Source organism: Lampetra planeri, chromosome 33 (genome assembly GCF_965212315.1).
Source record: "Lampetra planeri chromosome 33, kcLamPlan1.2.h2, whole genome shotgun sequence".
Classification (NCBI taxonomy): Eukaryota; Metazoa; Chordata; class Hyperoartia; order Petromyzontiformes; family Petromyzontidae; genus Lampetra; species Lampetra planeri.
In genome coordinates, this window is record NC_136139.1 from 1,674,800 (window position 1) to 1,693,017 (window position 18,218).

At 43.0% G+C, this 18,218-nt stretch overlaps 1 protein-coding gene across 4 annotated transcripts in view; it reads right to left on the reverse strand.

Annotated features, from left to right (window-relative positions):
- Nucleotides 1-15,080: 15,080 nt before the first annotated feature.
- Nucleotides 15,081-18,218, reverse strand: part of LOC144729589 (centrosomal protein of 170 kDa-like) — a 77,626-nt gene continuing 74,488 nt past the window's right edge. For all 4 annotated transcript variants that reach the window (XM_078609949.1, XM_078609946.1, XM_078609947.1 and 1 more), the window contains one exon: nucleotides 15,081-16,588. In XM_078609949.1, coding sequence (XP_078466075.1) covers nucleotides 16,113-16,588 — 476 coding nt within the window. In that variant the 3' untranslated portion in view covers nucleotides 15,081-16,112. The remainder of the gene's footprint in view (nucleotides 16,589-18,218) is intronic.

The following is an 18,218-nucleotide window of genomic DNA, read 5'->3' on the forward strand; positions in this document are numbered from 1 at the left end:
GCTCTCCATGTCCACGTCCTCTGCGTCGATGCACACACACAAATAATAATCAGGCTGAACACCTTCGTCAATAATACAGAGGTGGCCTTCAAATGAAAAGTATATCATCATGGGGGTGCGTTTCGCGCAATGGAGAAGGGCCATCGCCTGAAACGTCGCTTTTTATATACTTTTCCTCCGAAGGCCACGGTGTTATGGACGAATGTTTTGAGTTTGTTATCACGATGCAAACGTGGAATACAACGTTTTTATCAATGTGTTTGCGTGTTTTCTACGAATGCAATGCAATAAAAAAAAACACCCAAGACTCGCACACGAGCCAAACCGTTGTTCCAACATAGCGACAACATCCACTGCTCGATGATGCTTACCTGCGTAAGCAGCGCCTTGTCAGCGGTCCAAAGCACCTTGGCCTCCACAGCCCACACTGCCAAAGACAACGGTGCCTGGATACCTGGTCCAAAAATTTCCCCACCGCGCGCATGATTACGAGCCCATCGCTGTGTAAACTAGAGGAGACATTCTGGGAGACATCCTGAGCACAACATGTACTCACGCGTTCGCGTGATTTTCTCTGAATGTCCTCCCAAAAAATGACAGCCTTGCTACCAACGTGTGAAAATGACTCTGGGCTTCAATATTGAAGGGGCAAGATTGGTTTTTTTTATTATTTGTTTCCGTCATGAATAATATGACAGGACTGCAACAACAATCCTTAATGGTATACTCTTTTTTATTCGACCTTTTGAAATAGCGGGCCTTAATTAATTGGAGTCAAAACTTTCAACGAATTAAGCATGAACTACACGTAATTATATTCAAAAGTCAAGTGCCTTCCTCATCAAAGGAGTAACGGGGCTGTGTTCCGTAGCTCTGCGATGTATGTATGTTGAACTTCTTTCGCACCGTACGTAGCCAGCTGTGCTAATCGGAGGTGCGGGGGAAGGACGAAAAAAAACTAAACACAAAAAACTGTTCTAAAGAAATTCGTTTTAAATCGAGATTCAAAAGTGCATCGCTCCAATGGCTTCCTAATACTAGAAGAAAAAGCGTTCCAGACGGCCGCAGAAGCGCATCTGAAAGCGCGCGATGCGGTGACCGTCTTTGTTTGATGGTTATCCAAAAGCCGCTGCCGCTGCTGCTGCTGCTGCTGCAAGGATGACCGGAGTTTGCCTGATGATGGTTCACGCTCCTTGACGAGATCGGCGTGGTCGGGCGCGTTGTGTTCTCGGGTTGTTCTCGCGTGCTGGGTGCCACGCTGGCTAGGAGGTGTTAATTACCTCTCCTGGTATACAGGAGGTCGTGGGTTCAATCCCAACCCTGACGCCTGCTGTATATTCTAAGTTTGCGTGTCTCTCTCTCTCTCTCCCCGTGGTCACGTGGATATTTCTCCGGCTCCTCCAGTTTTTCCCTCCACATTTACAATCAACATATCCACGCGTTTTCGAGTATTTGGCTGCTACGAATTTTCCACGAGATAAGCAGTCGCTAGTGATAGCCAGGTCGCTTCTGTTCGTCACGATTCCCCGCGCGCTGGGAGCGTCTGCCAGCCCGCGGTGCGAAACGGACATCACGTTCGAGCAGAACCGCGTGAGTCCGTGCAGTCCCTGGGTGCTCGTCACCCTCGGCAGGGCCCTTGAGCTATTGGGAGAAATTCCACACGTCCAGTCTAGTGCGATTGTCTCTGTAAACCTGCCCTCACCGCGCGCACGCCCCACCCACGTCCTAATTCCAATCTCGAGAGCTACCGAGCCTCAGTGTCATCAGCCATGATCTGTCCACTGCTGGCTGCAGGCCTCCCGAAGCTGTCAACATCTGGACGCCTGTGATAAAGAGCTCTGTGGCTCATCGGATTTCTCCAGTCGAAATAAAGATTCAGATAAGGAATCTGATCTCTCACGCGTCATTCCGCTTAGCACCTGCACCCCAGCTGATGTAATCGCACTATCTGCACGGTGAGGGACCTGTCGGGCACCATCTCTCCTTCAGAGAAACTCGTCCACTGTTGGCGCGTACACGCCGGGAGATCTAACTGGTGACCTCTGGACAACGTAGAGAAGCCAGAGAGAGAGAGAGAGTGGATAACGCTTGGAGACTTTACACTTCTATATTTACGTTCTATGAAGGAGAACCATTGCCACAGTTATTGTTATTGACGAACGTGTTGAGGTGTTATTTGTTCTAGAAGTCACGTAGGTAAAAATAAATAATAAATTTTATAGACATAAAATAATGAATCACGACGTTTCGGAGGCAACACAAGTCTCCATCATCAGGTGGGACCGTCACAGCTAAATTTACTGTATCAAGTGAGGCAAAAATCCAACTTGTATTTAAGAGCTTGTATCTTGGAATTAGAGTTATTATTTTAGTTATATTATTATTTCTATTATTTTTATTATTTACTTTTACCTACGTGACTTTACCGAAAAAACCTAAGAGTGTGTTGTTTGTTGTTGTTGCTTGTGAACCACTGCCAACGCAGCAGCATCACCAAATAATCTGCATGACAAGTCCAGTGTGATGACGACCCATCGCGTCATGGCAGCATCCCAAATGCTGCAAGTACACACACGTGCCACTGAACACTGCAATCCATGCAGAGTGCACTCGAGTCGCCGTTTTCTGCTCTTTGAAGTGTAAAGTCGATGGAATGCGGCAAATACAAATCGTTCTGCAAAGCATGCATCATTTAGTACAAATGTGTTTGTTGGTGAAGCTCCCACTCCAAATTCCGAGGTGCAATCTGAAGACAATCATAGCTGGGATCCTCCTTTGTAGTGCCAATCGTCATTTGAATGGCAATTATATTTTTTAAAAATTCAGTTTAAATCTTTTCGAGCTAACTTCATTTTTTATTTCTCAAACAAACTGCCCCTCCGTCACCGTCGGTATCAGCCATCCTCGATCCACTGCTGGATGACGGCCTCCCCCAATCTGCCACCCATCTCTCAAGATGCTCAGGTCACACGGACTCGTAACGTAGCCTGCGAAATTGTTAAGTTTAAAATGGTGGTTTCGTTTGCCGACTTGCCGAACAATAAGTTACATTTAATGGGACTATAGTACATGAAAGAGAACTGAAAGTTATCGAGGAAAACAAATATATAAATACGTTATATTCGGCCTTTTTATGAATATATAGCACGGGATACTGTCAAGAATATTTAATAGAGGGGCCCATTGTTTAGAGGAAGTGTCATCACCATTGACATCTGGTTTAACAAGCAGTATTCAGCCAGCCTGATTCTGCTGATGAGACACAGAAGGGCGAAACTAATCCGGAGTTTATTTGCTTGAGCAAATGCTGCTGATGGGGTGACACAGTGCTCTTCCACGTACATCTGTGTCTGTGGCACGGGTGTTGTTATTTGTGCGGTCAACACAACTAAGCCATGGGGAAAGTGACCGTTTCAGCAGTAGCAGCAGCAGTAACAACAAAAAAAGCCTAATAAAATATGTTGATTCTTCTTCAGCTGGACCGATTAACAATTTGTTTTCCAGAAAATCGTAGATTTTACTTGTGTATATTAAATTGTGTATACGATTTCGGCCAAAAGCCTTCACGAAAGGCATAAAGCAGTTTTCAGCAGGCGGTACCAAGATGCCGACTGCAAAAATGACCCCCTTTCGTGTGCCCAATCTCGTCGGATCTCCAGAAGCTCAGCAGCTTTGAGCCTGGTAAGGCCTTGGACGGGAAAGCACAGTGGCCTCCCAGGAAAATTGGGCTTCGGTAACAGCAAGATGGCCAGGAGATGAAAGTGCTGCGTGTCACCCCTGATAAACGTGGGTTTCCTCCATGTTTTCCAGTCTTCTCTCACATGAAGCTCAAATACACGTGAATGAGAATTTTGCCAAACATCCCAATGCAGGATCCTCTTAACAAAAAATAGTCTTGAGACTCAACTAATTTTTCGTTATGACCGTTATTGTCACACATAACGGGCCTCCACGGTGATGTAGGGGACAGACATTGCGGATTCTATTATCCATGATGTTATCTGCAATTTACCCAAATCTATTACACTGTGCAACAAAAAACAATGTTTGGGTAGTAAGTGTTATTTCCTAATTGCTTATGCCTCAAAAGTACAGAAATAGCTATTATTCCCCACAAACTTTGCTGTGAATGTCACCGCATGGAGAGTGTTGATGAATATTTAACGTAAAAATAAGGGGAAGTAATTTTTTAGTTCAAGACATTTTTTTAGTAATAAGAAAATATTTTGATTTGAAGCTTTCGTGACTGCAGGAATCCATACTCTTAGGTTCTTTCGGTAAAGTCACGTAGGTAGAAAATAAATACATTTTACACCTACGTGACTTTACCGAAAGAACAAAAGAGTATCAAAATAATACAATAATAAATAAAATGTTCTGTTTCAATGCCAAATCTGTATCATCAGGACTCATCGGACCAACACGGTCGGTTACGTTTTATTGTGATTGTCTCTAATGACTGTAATGTAGACAAAAAAATCGATTTCCTGAGTTTGTGAGAGCCTAAAAAGTATAGATATTACTTGTTCCGTTCCACTTCTGGGCACATCCCTTATTTTAGAGGCCATGAAATTAGTCTTTTTGGTAGAGCTTCCACATTCATGAGAAGCAGCATGTGATCCAGAAACTGGGCAGCTGAACTTTTTACGATGTAACACAAAATATGAATATGACATATTCATTATGCATGATATGAATTACATATGACATAAACATTAAATGTGTAATTATACGCATATATGGTTGTTATTTTTTTTCTGCACAGCTTGAGTTTGCATTACAGAGAAGAAAACTAAAGCGTCCGTGGCCACGACCCAATATCCTATCTGGAACGCTGCGAGTGGCAATTCTCCAACCAGTCAATCTCACTACAACTACCGCATTTCACAAGTTCAAAGCCAGCTTTCTTTGGACAGTGAATACCAATCCCTAAGTTATTCCATATTCAAGTCATTCGTATACAGTACAATATTCACCATCAGCAGTGTCTTCTCTGCCATCCATCGCCTTCCCAGAGGTTGCCACTGGATCCGTTGAATTTCTGCAGCAGCAGTAGCAGCAGCGTCCTCCACTGTTTGCGATCACCACCATCATCATCATCACAGACCATCTGTGGGCGATGTTTCCATGGCATTCCTCTCCATTCTCGTGCCAACCATCAGCAGTACCACTGCACATTATACATTCCTGGAAAGCTTCAAATAGGTCAGGAGTCACCAACAAAAATAAGAAGATACATTATTTACGAATTCTGTAAAAAAACGCAATATTTCAAGAGCCACAATGCACTGTGTGGTGAATACGAGACGGTGTGGTCCTTAATAAATAACGCCACGAAGCAGCACTCCTTAAATTGCCACCGCATGGCGCTTCGAAGCCGCAGGTTGCCGATCCCCTGGTATAGGTAAATCAACTGATTGATACAAAAAAAGTACTTAGAATAATCATCACCGGATTTTGAATCGGACCTTGGTTTTCCCCCAATGGAAAATAATAAGTTACGACTTTGTCTGCTTACACGGGAAGGGACAGCACGCTTGTCTGACCTTAACGATCCATTGATTGTTGTTTATTTTTACGAGCACATTGCCAAAACGCGGAGGGGATGGGAATGAAGGTAGTTATTGTTGCAGCTGTGCATTCCGATCACTGTCACACTGGCGGCAGTGGCAGAGGAGAGCGGATCGGTGCCCGTGAGAAAAAATCATCAATAGCAGCGGTGTTATTGTTTTATTTGTCGATATTTTTTGTCGTCAGCGGTATTACTCATAATAAAGGCTTTTGAGTTAAATCGAGTAAGTATAAATGTGTCGCAATCCTCCATTACCCGACACGGCCAATCAGCAAACAATGTGTCACGTTGACAAAAGGACTTCTTCAGCCCACCGGCGTGTTTGAGGCGTGAACATTAGAATTGTGGATTCACTCTTCAAACACACCAGGGGGCTAAAGAAGTTACTAATTGGCGTTTTGTCAACGTGACACATGTTTTTTTACTGATTGGCCGTGTCGGGTGGTGGAGGGTTACGACACATTTATACTTACGCGACCTAACCCGAAAGCCTTTATTATGAATACTACTGGTCGCGAAAGCATGCCACGTGTTAATCTGAGCGGTATTACTGTTAACACATCCGTCGCTGCAGCATTCAAGTACAACTTTGCATACTGCAGAACGCGCATTCTCACAACAAAGCACAACGTGCATGATGGATGTAGCCACGCAATGATGCAGCCACTGTTTTTTTGCACTCACAACGCACGTGCAACTGGCGAGCGTGTATACAAATCGATTTAGTTGCGCGTCATAGCAATTATATTCCGATTGCTGGAAATGTCAATGGTCTAATCGGGCTGAGTGAACGTGACGGAACTCGCCAGAAAGAAAACTAAGAAACGCTAATGAGACGCTAATGAATAATGTTGGCTGATCGCTATCCTCACACTCAAAGCCTTCTGGCTGACGTGGTAAGTAAACGTCTCCTCCATCTCAACACACAATCATCCATTACACAAGATCGTTCAAGAGAAAACGTACATTTTAGTCATTAAACGTAAGCCTCAAACTTTAACAAATCTAATCAAGTACGTGCTAGGATTATTCTTTTTACTTTAAAATGAGCTTAGAGCAGGGGCTTGAGTAATGCCTTGTTTGGTTGGTTGGCAGATTCTCTAGATTTCCAAAAGGTGGATGGCCACACTGGGAGAAATTGAGCCGAATTGGCCCTTAAGTCCGCCCCCAAACACCAGCGGAAACTGCCGCACACACCAACTTGGCAATGACTCTAATTTACATCCAGTATTTTTCCCCATGCAAGGAGTATGTATATACGTACGTTTAACTTCTTTCACACCGTACGTAGCCAATCGTGCTAATCGGAGGTGCGGGGGGAGGGACAACAAACGAGGCACCAAAAGCAGTTCTAAAGAAATGGGTTTTCAATATGGATTTAAAAGTGCATAAAACTAAAGCTAATCAATCAAAAGCTCTGGACGGACTGATGGAGGCAGAATGTATGTATGTTGATCTTATTTCCCACCTTACGTAGCCAACCGTGCACGCATCTGCCCACCACAATGACCATGATGGGCAGATGCGCGCCTCCAGACCTTCTAATCATCCACCCCCACACCTCAACCCAATTCTTACATTCAAATCCATTTCATTCCCAGCCACCAGCAAGAAAAACGCCTCCGCAGTCAAGATCTCCTCCACCACTGGTAAGCAAACCCCATTTTAAACATCTCCCTCACCAGCCCTTACTATCCAGCAAGGTGAGGTATGGTCGCATCATTGGAAGACGACGATCTATCAAACACCGGTGCATCGCAGCAAGCACATTGCAATGTTGCGAATGGACTGGGAGACACCAGCAGAGCGCATCCCATGGAACGTTTCAAACATTTGAAGTATACCGCAGAATATTTTGTTCAGCGTTCTAGAGTCGTGCATTCACGGTGCCACTGACTGGTACCATAGTGGTTGAGAGAGGTGACTGGTACCATGGTGGTTAAGAGAGGTGACTGGTACCATAGTGGTTGAGAGAGGTGACTGGTACCATGGTGGTTAAGAGAGGTGACTGGCATCAGTCGTCACTCCGTTGGCACGTAACTCATTCTGGCACAGGGAATGGTACAGGCATAAATAGCAACGTGGACACCTACTGCGAAAACTCGGCAATACCCTCTTTAAAAAGGAGTGCTTGCGACTCAGTGAAGCTTCACTGGGTAAAACGAGCAGAATAAATACATTTCATTCGCCACAACACGCTTGATGAAAGATAATATGGACTTAGAATAAGGAACCTGAAATTTCAGTGAGATTTCACAAATTTCACTACTTTAGTGAAATTTCAACTTAGAATGTTTGTCGCGTGTCAAAGCACCGAATGTTGTGAACGAAGGAGTGAGCTGGAGTGAAGAAGGGGCGAAGCCAAAGCACCGACTGCGATGATGTACAAACCTCGTGGACCCCGATTACTTGGAGGGACAGTATGCACTAGAGTCCTGATCTGGAAGGCGTTTACAGCACGCTTCCACAATTTTTAAATAACTTTTTCACTCTACACCCAAACTTCCGCATCGCCGACGAATACTTCCCAATTTTTATCACATTTTTAGAAGCCAGCAACCACGAGCCTGAAACTAACTAAAAACAAGAAGTACCCGACTTCATGGACACATTGAAAGCACAGTAGGGGAAGGATGCTTGTTTCAGAACAGATTGAAAATAAAACAATCTGCACGTAACACCGTCAAGTCAGAGATGCTTAATATTATCTTTTTTTTTACATTTCTGCCTTGATTTCTCCAATCCGATTTTCATGAAACACGTTTCAGGCGTGTCTCGTTGCCCGACCGTCCTTCTAACATGCTTTGTGTTGTGGCAGTTGACAGCTCGTGGATGATCAAGGAGAATTTAAAATTATGAATACCATAAAGTGTCTTCTTCCGTTCCACAATGCAGAATTAGAATGCAAAATCGTGTATTTCCAACTAACATATAAAAATCACCAAAAACACCAAGGTGGATCGCAGGTTGGACTAAAAACGTTATGTATCACAAGCACCGCATATACATTATTTGGTTGAAACATCTCATTCTAAAAAAAGTTAGTTGATTGCAATCGTAATAACGATGAAAACACTATGTAACACGATTTTTGTTCCTGGGTAGTGTTATTTTATAATTGATTATGCCTCAAAAGTAGAGAAAATTGATATTAATCCTCACAAACTTTGCTTTTGTGACCAGAACTTTACGTGAAGGAAAGACAAATGCACACGTTTTCTCATTGAAAATAGGTCAATTTCAAAATATGACTGTCCTGGTCAAAAAAGCAAAGTTTGTGGGGATTAAATAGCAATTTTCTATACTTTTGAGACATAAGTAATTGGAAAATAACACTTACTAGCCAGGAACCAAAAAAACATGTTACTATGAAATGTATTCAGATGTGGAGGAGAGTACAGCTGCACAGTTGATAGCACGCCGCGCTTTGAACCCCGTGACCTGGCAAAGTTAGTTCCCGATCCGAGAAGAGACATTTCACTGTTTCACTATCACCTCTGGTGGCACACAACTTGGTTAATATCTGTGTGGCCAAGAAAAAGTTAATTACATAACCATTTGAAATGAGTGGATTATCAAATAATTCACTCTTATTCGCCATATAATTACGGAAATTGTGCTGCTTTAGATGGTAGCAATTGCTGCTCTGGCCCATGGACTGGATGGTTAACATCAGCGGTGCCGTGATGTGAACCATTCCTAGTGCTGCACCCCACTTGATACCGAATAAATCACCAGCCCATTGTGCAGTGTTCCAATAAAAACATCTTGCTACGTCTAACATTCATGGCAAATCTTAATTCCCCATTATGCGAAAGCACTATATTAATGTTGACCAGGCACATACTTGTGCCTGCGCATATCCGTGTCAGTGTCATTGCGTGCGTTAACATCAGGGGGGTCGGCAATCTGCGGCTCAGCAGCTGCATGCGGCTCTTGGAGGAGGAGCTGCTTCGTGACGTTACTCATTCAGGCTCACCACCGTCTCGTGCTCACGGGGCATTGCGGCTCTTGAAATATAAAAGTTTTTTTTTACCAAATTTTGGTTGCCGACCCTTGGTGTAACACGAAGCACTTTCTATTACGACGAAAAATAATGAAAAATTCAAGATAGCCAATTTTTTAGTAAACATTTTAACCTTGCCCTGTGTTTTGGCGAAGGGCTTTTACCCAAAACATTTGCTTCTTCGCATTTGTATTATTGCCAAGCTCCCTTTTATTTAGGCACAATACCAGAGGCACATGTTTCACGGGCAAGTTCTGAAGGTTACGCTTTATTAAGATCAGAAAGCACGACAGCACAAGACACAATGCCCTATGCTGTTCAGTACGCAAACGTGGCTCTAACGATTCAAGGACATAAAAATACGGTTATAATAAAATTACAAAAGAAGATCATATAACTACATCGCAATATGGCATGTTTTCAAATAACTTGTAAAAAAAAACGATCAAAAGCCACTGGGGACCTACCCCCGCAGGCGACTTAATAAATACTTGAAGCTCTGCTCTCTAATTACAAAGTATAAAAAAAATAAACAGCACAATCACACACAAACATTGCAAATGTAAAAAAAACCAGACGGTACACAGAATTTAGTAATCGCTTCTTGATAATTATCACGAGACACGGGATGCGTGGATGTCAAAGGGGACCAATCTTGCTGCAGGCCTCGGAAGCTGCAGACACGGAATCGCCGTCTTGTTTTCCTTCTGCGGAAAACGCTTTCCTCATCCTCCCTCTCTCCTCCTCCTCATCTCCTACACAATTAATTTGGCAAACATCCTCAAAGGATCAGTACACATATTACCGACAGCAATGGGGCATTAACTACGCAGACAAGCACGTCACGAAAGGACCCAACGTAATAAACAACGCAAACGTCACTAAACCTCAACTTACTTAAGTACACGTTATTATATAGTAAATACAAGTTTGTTACGTTTTGAGAGTAAAAGGTACGAACTCTCAAAATAACGCCAGAGAATAAGCTGTTAATGGAACCCAGCGAGTTAAAACATGAACCAACTTCTGGCATCTCTCAAATTTAAATTATGAATTATTTCAAATCCCTTCTAGATATTGTTTGCTAAAGTCAGACATGTCATGTACCTATATGCAAAGCGTGGATTATTTGCAATAAGCAATACACACAACATGGAATTATAAGTACCCTGTTGCTTTGCAATATATATAAAAAGACACTGGAATAGGGAACTGATAGGAAGAAATTTGATACAAGTCATATTTAAGAGTACAAATGTCCTGGGTTTTGAGTTCCTGACAAGGAAAATAAATCTAGATATTTCCCACTACTGCTCATTGGGTTTTTTATTTGTCCGGAGGACCCATGTTAAAGAACTGGCCACACACTCAAGAGAGCAAAACGTGTTCTGGCAGAAGCCTCTAATTCTGCTACCTATTTGCAGAAAGAAAAGCAACCATTTACGCCACAAGTGAAACTCATTCTGGCGTAGCTGCATTCTACGCAGCAGAGAGCTCCACAACAGCAGCTGCTGCAGAGACAAAGTGGAGAACCAGCAAAGCTCGGCACGAAGAGACAGCCCCCCACCCCCTTTCAATTCAAGTTCCGCTTTTTCACAAAATGTTGTCGCTGCGGAAAGGGTTTTGGGGAATTGCGAAACTATACGCCGCTCTTATTATGGGTAAGCACAGACATCCCGCCATTGGCAGAATGGATCTGCTAATGCGTGCACTTTTACACACATATATATACACATCATATCCGTGTGCGCCTGTAGCGGCGTTCCAAACTCTTCCCTATGAAAGTTAAACAGGGGTCCCCCCCCTCCCCCCAATTTGCGTAGATCCGTTCGGAACGTAGTGGAACTGTGGCGCTACTTCCAAAACGGCCGCACAAAATTGCGAACTTTTTCCACATTATGTAAAAACAACTTCGCCCGACAAACATACGCGCAATAGACGCGTGCGACGGATGGAGGTCCGATCGGTCGATGCTGTCTGGGCATGTGACTACAAGCTGGCATGGCGACGCTCCAGTAACCACTGGCCCATGCCGCGGGATTGATTGCTGCCCGCGGAAGAAATGAACGCGCTTTGTGCAGATTTTGTCCAGCAAAATAGAATAATGCAACAATACAAGTCGCTTCGTGAGAAGTTCACACCGCAAGATGTTTCCACCGAGGACGACTTCATCATCGAACAAAGTTAATTGGGCCACCCGATGTGTTGTAACGCTGTGAAAAACTAGCGCTGAACACAACTCAGCAGCTTGGGCAGTGCACTTAAGCGTGTTCCTGAGAGACAAATGCAATATCAAGGATAACGGTGACTTTTTTGTGTGAATGCAAACATACAAAACGTTTTTAGTGAAAAGAAAAAAAAGTAGCGTTTTTAAACTCAAAGCTTTGCACAGACTAAACAGTTTTTTTGTTGTTTAAATTTTAAATAGTTTGTCTTCTTTGGGCCTGCTGTGTGTGGCACCATTTGAAGTGTCACGTGCAATGAAAATTCTTGGCAAAAAAAACATCAAGCGTAACCCCACACGCATGGGAGTAGAGGGCTAAGGATAGCCTCAATACCTGGAATAGTGACAACTCTCCAAATTAACCGACCACAAGATAAGATATAAATTAGAATTCGATCGAATACAAACATGTTCCAGAGCAGTGAAACTTTACAATAAAGCACCCCGATACAATTTTTTTAATATATATAAATGGAATTCACATGTGCAATAGGGCACTCTGTTGGCTGTGTTTTAAAATCATAAACGAGCCACGTTTTGAAACCCATCATTATCCATTGTCACCATCACCAACGTATAACGGTGATGTACGTACGAGCACATCTTAATTTGTTGTCAGTCCCATAACCGGATGTTCAGAATCACCATGGAATTCAGTTTTCAGTGGTAAGCTAGCTTTCGTGCATTTCAATATACGCCTTAACATTTTAACAATCGTATTAAATTAGCCTTGTGGGAATGCAGATATGTCTTATAAAGCACTTATTTACAAAGCGTGGACATTATTTGACATTTCTGTTGCGATTGTCCACGACTCGGAGCCATAATGTAAGGCACCACCAGAGTGTAGTCTAAATCTGGTGGCTATCTGGATAGTCCTTGTCCTCCCCAATGATGCCAAGTTTGGATAGAGGAGTGATTCTTTCAGCTCTGATTTATACATAGTATTATCAGCTGTTTTTAGAATATTTTAGATTGGAGGAATCCGATGAGCTATGAAGCTCTTTTTCACACATGTCCAGTAGGGGCGGGTCATCAAGTTACACCAACAAATACAAAAAAATTGATATTCTTTAGCGTGGCAACTTCTCTAAGAGTTTGATGCCGGATCGTTATCTTACCGTTTACCACATTTTCCTCTTTTGGGCAAGCATTTCTATTCCGTCAACACGTGCTTTGAGGGGTCTCAGCTCTTCCTCTGTTGCACCTCGTCATGTTAGACACCCCCTGCAAGCTGGAGGTTTATTGGTCTGTATCCAATCATCATCGGACCCTAAAATCTGTCTAAAGATTCTGTCGATGTATTCCAAAACTATGGCGATAGAAACACAGTCAACCTCGTGTTCTTATGAACACGAACTGATCTACTCGTCTTTATTTCTTTCATATGGCGTGTGAAAAACAACTGATAAAACATAACATTATGTTGAGTTTGGTCATCTATTCGATGGCATTGGTTCACCCGTGTTACATCAGTAAGCATCAACTAAAAACAACAAAGGGGGTAAGAGCAACATCTCATAAAAGCAGTTTATTATTGGTGACATAACATTAACATGCTGGCTACTTTTGCCTCTTACAAGAATGATGTATCTCCTGCTGAAGTGGACATATCACCTGTAGCTTGTCTAACACATAACCGACAGAGATGAGAAGTGTATTTTATTTTGTTTTAAACCTTGGCTCATTAATGTCAGACTAATTTATACACATTAAGGTCTCAACCAACGGAACATTGCCAGTTAAAACGAAGGGATTGTATATGAACCTGGTGATCTGTCGTAGATTCCTTCCCATGGTTAATGGACGTGGCAGGCGATATCCAAACCGATTCCTGAATCTCTCCCCCTTCACAAACCCGCACTGAATAGCATGGTGAAGTATGGTCAAGCAACCCCCCCCCCCATAGTTAACATGGCACGGGAAGAATTTCAACCAGCATTCGATTGGCAAAGGGCTGTAAATAATAATCGTTATATTACTTAAAAGTGCCAAATTAGTACTTACTTTTATAGTCATTTATGGTCTTCACTAGGTCACACACAAACGGTTTTGTTAAAATATCACATTCAAAATTGCAAATAAACAATAATCATCGACTTGCGTCGAGTCCTCGAACTAGACAGATTTAAACAAAAAAACTGCGACATCGTAAATGTTCTCTGAAAGTTTTCCGCCGAGATGGAGAAAATTTATTTCCTAATCTAAATCAGACTTTCCTCTCCGCACCGTCATCTATTTCAAACACGAGACGTAGTCTATCTCCCTTAGCCACTGTGGATGAAATGTATTTTTGTATGTCACCCAGGAGTTCTAATATTACACGCAGGTCCAGCTGTATGCATTATAAAATATAATCTAGGACTTGCGTTACAGGATATGGCACAAAAAAAAGAAACTAATTCTGCAATAATCTTGTAACGAATACAGCTTTAAAATAAACACCGTTATTACTGTATTTGAATGTTTTCAATGGAGTAAACAAAAAACATTGCAAATGACACTTAGAGAGTTTGGTTGCAATAACGTAACAAGTTTACGGATAGTAAAAAAAAATATGGCTTACGTCACAACTTTCCAAAAATGTTCTTGTATCTCGTGAAAAAGATATCTTTTAATCTCTTTGAACTATATTGTACGGTATCGTTTTTTTAATTAGGTTACGCTTTTGTAAAAAGAAAAATCTTGAGTTACTAAATTATGTTTTCCCTTTGGAAAAAAAAAACACATAGAAAATTCCTGGCCAATGTTAAACTCCCCAGATGCCTGTTACTACTCACAAAAGAGGCGTTTCATAAACTATAGTTAAAATACTATGAAAACAGTGCCATTGTCTTGAGTGCAGGCTATAGAATTGGCTCTCGTGTACACTACCAGACGATCGTTAATGACGCGATGGATACTCTCTTGGGATTGGCTGGCAAAAGCAAAATAAAAGTCAGCGCCTCCTTGCTCAAAATGAGCGATGGAGTGGACGCTTATCTCCATCGCTGGTCCTGAGCCAGTGGTGGAAATGTTTACACTCCCATGGCAGACGCCAACAGAGTATCTACGTAGGACCACCACTGTTGATTTCCCACAAAGTGGTACTCATTCTACCGACCCCTGAGTGATCGTGGGTTGAGTTGACCAAAAGTTGAGATGCTAATCCTTCCAATCGTGTGTCAAGCACTATCCCTGCAGTGCCATCCCACCGGTGTGATAACACACGACCATATTCTCGAGATTACGATGACCCCCCCCCACTCCTGCCCCCCGCCCCCCACCCCCCCCAGAAATTAAGGCGAAAGATAGGGGTGCGTCTTACATTCCAATTGGTGTGCTTTATGTAGAACGTTATTGATATAGCGAGAACTAGTTTGGGCTACGGCTTACTTTCCCAAGCGGCGTCGCATAATCCAGACAATACGGTAAAGCACAAGCCGGTGTCTGGCGCTACTTGCCTACCACGGTGGCCTTGAGTCAGCGGTAAATATTCTGCATTCCTTACGAGCGAGCTGTTCTCTCTAAAGTGAAACGCGTGTTAAGTGCAAAAAGAAAACTCAACTTCACTATGGATATACATTGCAACTATTGCCATGCGATTAATTGGCGAGCTACTTAATAAGATGACAACTCATGGACGAAGTAGGATTGACAGTACTTAGTACGGCTGAGTGCACGTTGTTGTAATTTAATATTTAAAAAATCTAGGAACCATGTAAAAGTAAAAAAATATATATAACACAAAAAATGTAACTTGACGAGACAGTGAGGAATTGAAAAAGATACAATACTGAACTTTTAACTCATAAATTTGAATGTTGGTGCTCATAATTAACAAAGAAATATAAATAGGTGGTCATTATTACAGCATTGGAACAAAGATGCAATATATAACCTGAATTGGATGCATGTTTTGACAAATGTGTGGTGGCCAATGGAAGATAATGCTGCCAAAAAGACGTTCCACTAAAAGTTGATGCACCTCGATGGGTTTTTGCACAAAACGCATGTTTCACCTGGCATCTAACGCAATTGCACAGTGATTACATAAGATATCCGTCCAAGCATGCTCTTAATAAGGCCTGAAAATGTTTCCTCTCTTCATCGGCTATCATTTTTAATTTTGCAACCGCTTAAGCCTGTACACAAGAAACACACACACAGGCCACGTAAACCACGTCGATTTCCAAAACATTTCTTTCCTTTCAGACAACCGAACCCAGGTTACGAACAAAAGAACAGAGCCAATTAGAATCCACTCCATCCACAGAGTCGGCTTGGCGAAGGAGAACCGCGAGCGAGCGCAAATTCAGCGGCGACGCACTTCACCCCTGGGAGCCTTGGCCATCTCCCCCCCCGCCGGCGCCGTTTGAGCGAGCGGAGCACGAGCCGGCGTCCGTCCCCGAACCGTCGGGGCTCTCCGTGTCCACCGAGACGGCGAGCAGGGACAGCCGCGGCGGCGGGGGGGGGCCGCCGTTGTCCCGTCCGACGCCGCGGCTCTGCGACGAGCTCGTCTCCTGGCCGACGCTCGACGGCGGCGCGTACGCCGCGGCGAACGACGGGACGCCGTGGCCCGGGAACGGAGCGGGATGGCCGCGGGGCGCCGGCATCGGGGTCAGGGAGCCGGCGGGGGTCGGCTGCCCGCCGGCCGACGTCGCGTGGACGAGCTGCGGGGCCGTCACGCCGGGGGACTGCGTGGTGTAGCCGCACGCGGCCCTGGCCGGGGTGGTGGCGGTCACCGGCGTGTTCAAGGTCCCCGCGGATTCCAACACGCGGTCGGGGTCAATGATGAAGTTGATCACTGCAAGACGGACGTAGCCAAACAAAAAACGACAAATCACGTTTAGGTCAGACTACACTGACCATCAATCAGCCCTCAAAGGGGAGTTTGCGACGTTACCGGCAACAATTGATAATTTTGATAATTTATAATTGATAATTTTTTTGATAATTTTATCAAGAGTTTGTTCAGCAATACACGGTTGATTATTGAAAGGTGTGTCTGTTACTCAATAAGCTACTAATAGGTAGCTTTTTATATGTCAATTAAAACACTGTTTCATGAGGATACAATTTTAAATGTAATTTTTATCAGGCCCCATGGTATAAAGTGCAGTCTCCAACTAAAATTTTCCACTCTATATCTCTATTCATGTACTATTAAGGGCCATTGCCCGATACATCATCGACGATATATTTTTCAATCAACGCCTCGGTGTTATTGACCGTGTTGATTTTTTTTTGCAACAATTGGTTTCAATAAATGTTTCACCAATTGGCTTTGCGTCACCGACAGAAATGAGGTCCTGCTTGCTAATCGTTTAAGGCAGTACTTAACCTTATAAAAAATAATATTACATGTCTGTAAATCGGAACCACATCACAATGCATGTCGGCCTTCCTGCACTCCTTCAGTCAGCAGAGCATGACATCACACGAGACAGTAGCAAAACAGAATAGCTTTGTAGTCAAATAAATTGGTCACTCTAATCCAACACTAATTGATGCTCAATTATGTTCTATCAATAGTGATTTGCTGCATGTTCCTCATCCGATATCGCGTATTTAAACATCTTAAACCTCAAGAGTGGGGCTAGAACAATTGAAGTTAAACAATTATAAATGAAGGATTTTTATTTAGTTACTGTTAAAGCTGCTGACATCAACGTTTCTCATTTGAGTTGGCTTAAACGCAGATAGTTGCATATGCTTTCTTTCATTTGCACTGCCTTAAATGAAAATGAAAGAGCATGTTCGACTCACTATTTTTTTTTACATATTTGTGCCGAAAAATTGGGCCATGTACCAACTGACACTCAGCCTCCAAAAGTCGGGTGAATAAATAATAATGATGCATCAAAACATGGTGCGTTGAGACCGTTTCTGATTGCTGGGTTAGAACTGCCATCTCTAGAAAGGAGTCGAGCGATAGGGGAAGAGACAAGGAAAACAAGTTTCAATATTCTGCTTTTACCCCCAAACGTATAAACGGAATGTCTGGAAGGGAATCCGCTGGACATTATACAAGAGTAGCACTCCCTGTGGAGTGCACTCGGCTGTACTAAGTATTTGGAAAGATACTCTTAATCTGGATATGAGCTATATTAGTGTGTTCCAAATGCACTAACTCAACACTTTTCGACACAACTACATACTTTGTGTCAATGTGGTATAAAGCATCACCCAAAAACAGCACAATTCACATTAAGTCTTCCAATGTATGCAAATGCATCGATCTTATTCACAGCAGGTCACTAATAAGAGTCGAGACCGAATTAATATATTGTTTTTTGTGTCCAAGCATTTGCCAAAAGCTACACAAAATTGTCCCAGCCACTTCGCCAGAAATAATACGAAATATGTAATTCACTGCCGTCTGCGATAGACTGAAAACACTTTTTTGGCCTTGCTTTGACATGAAAGAATGCACG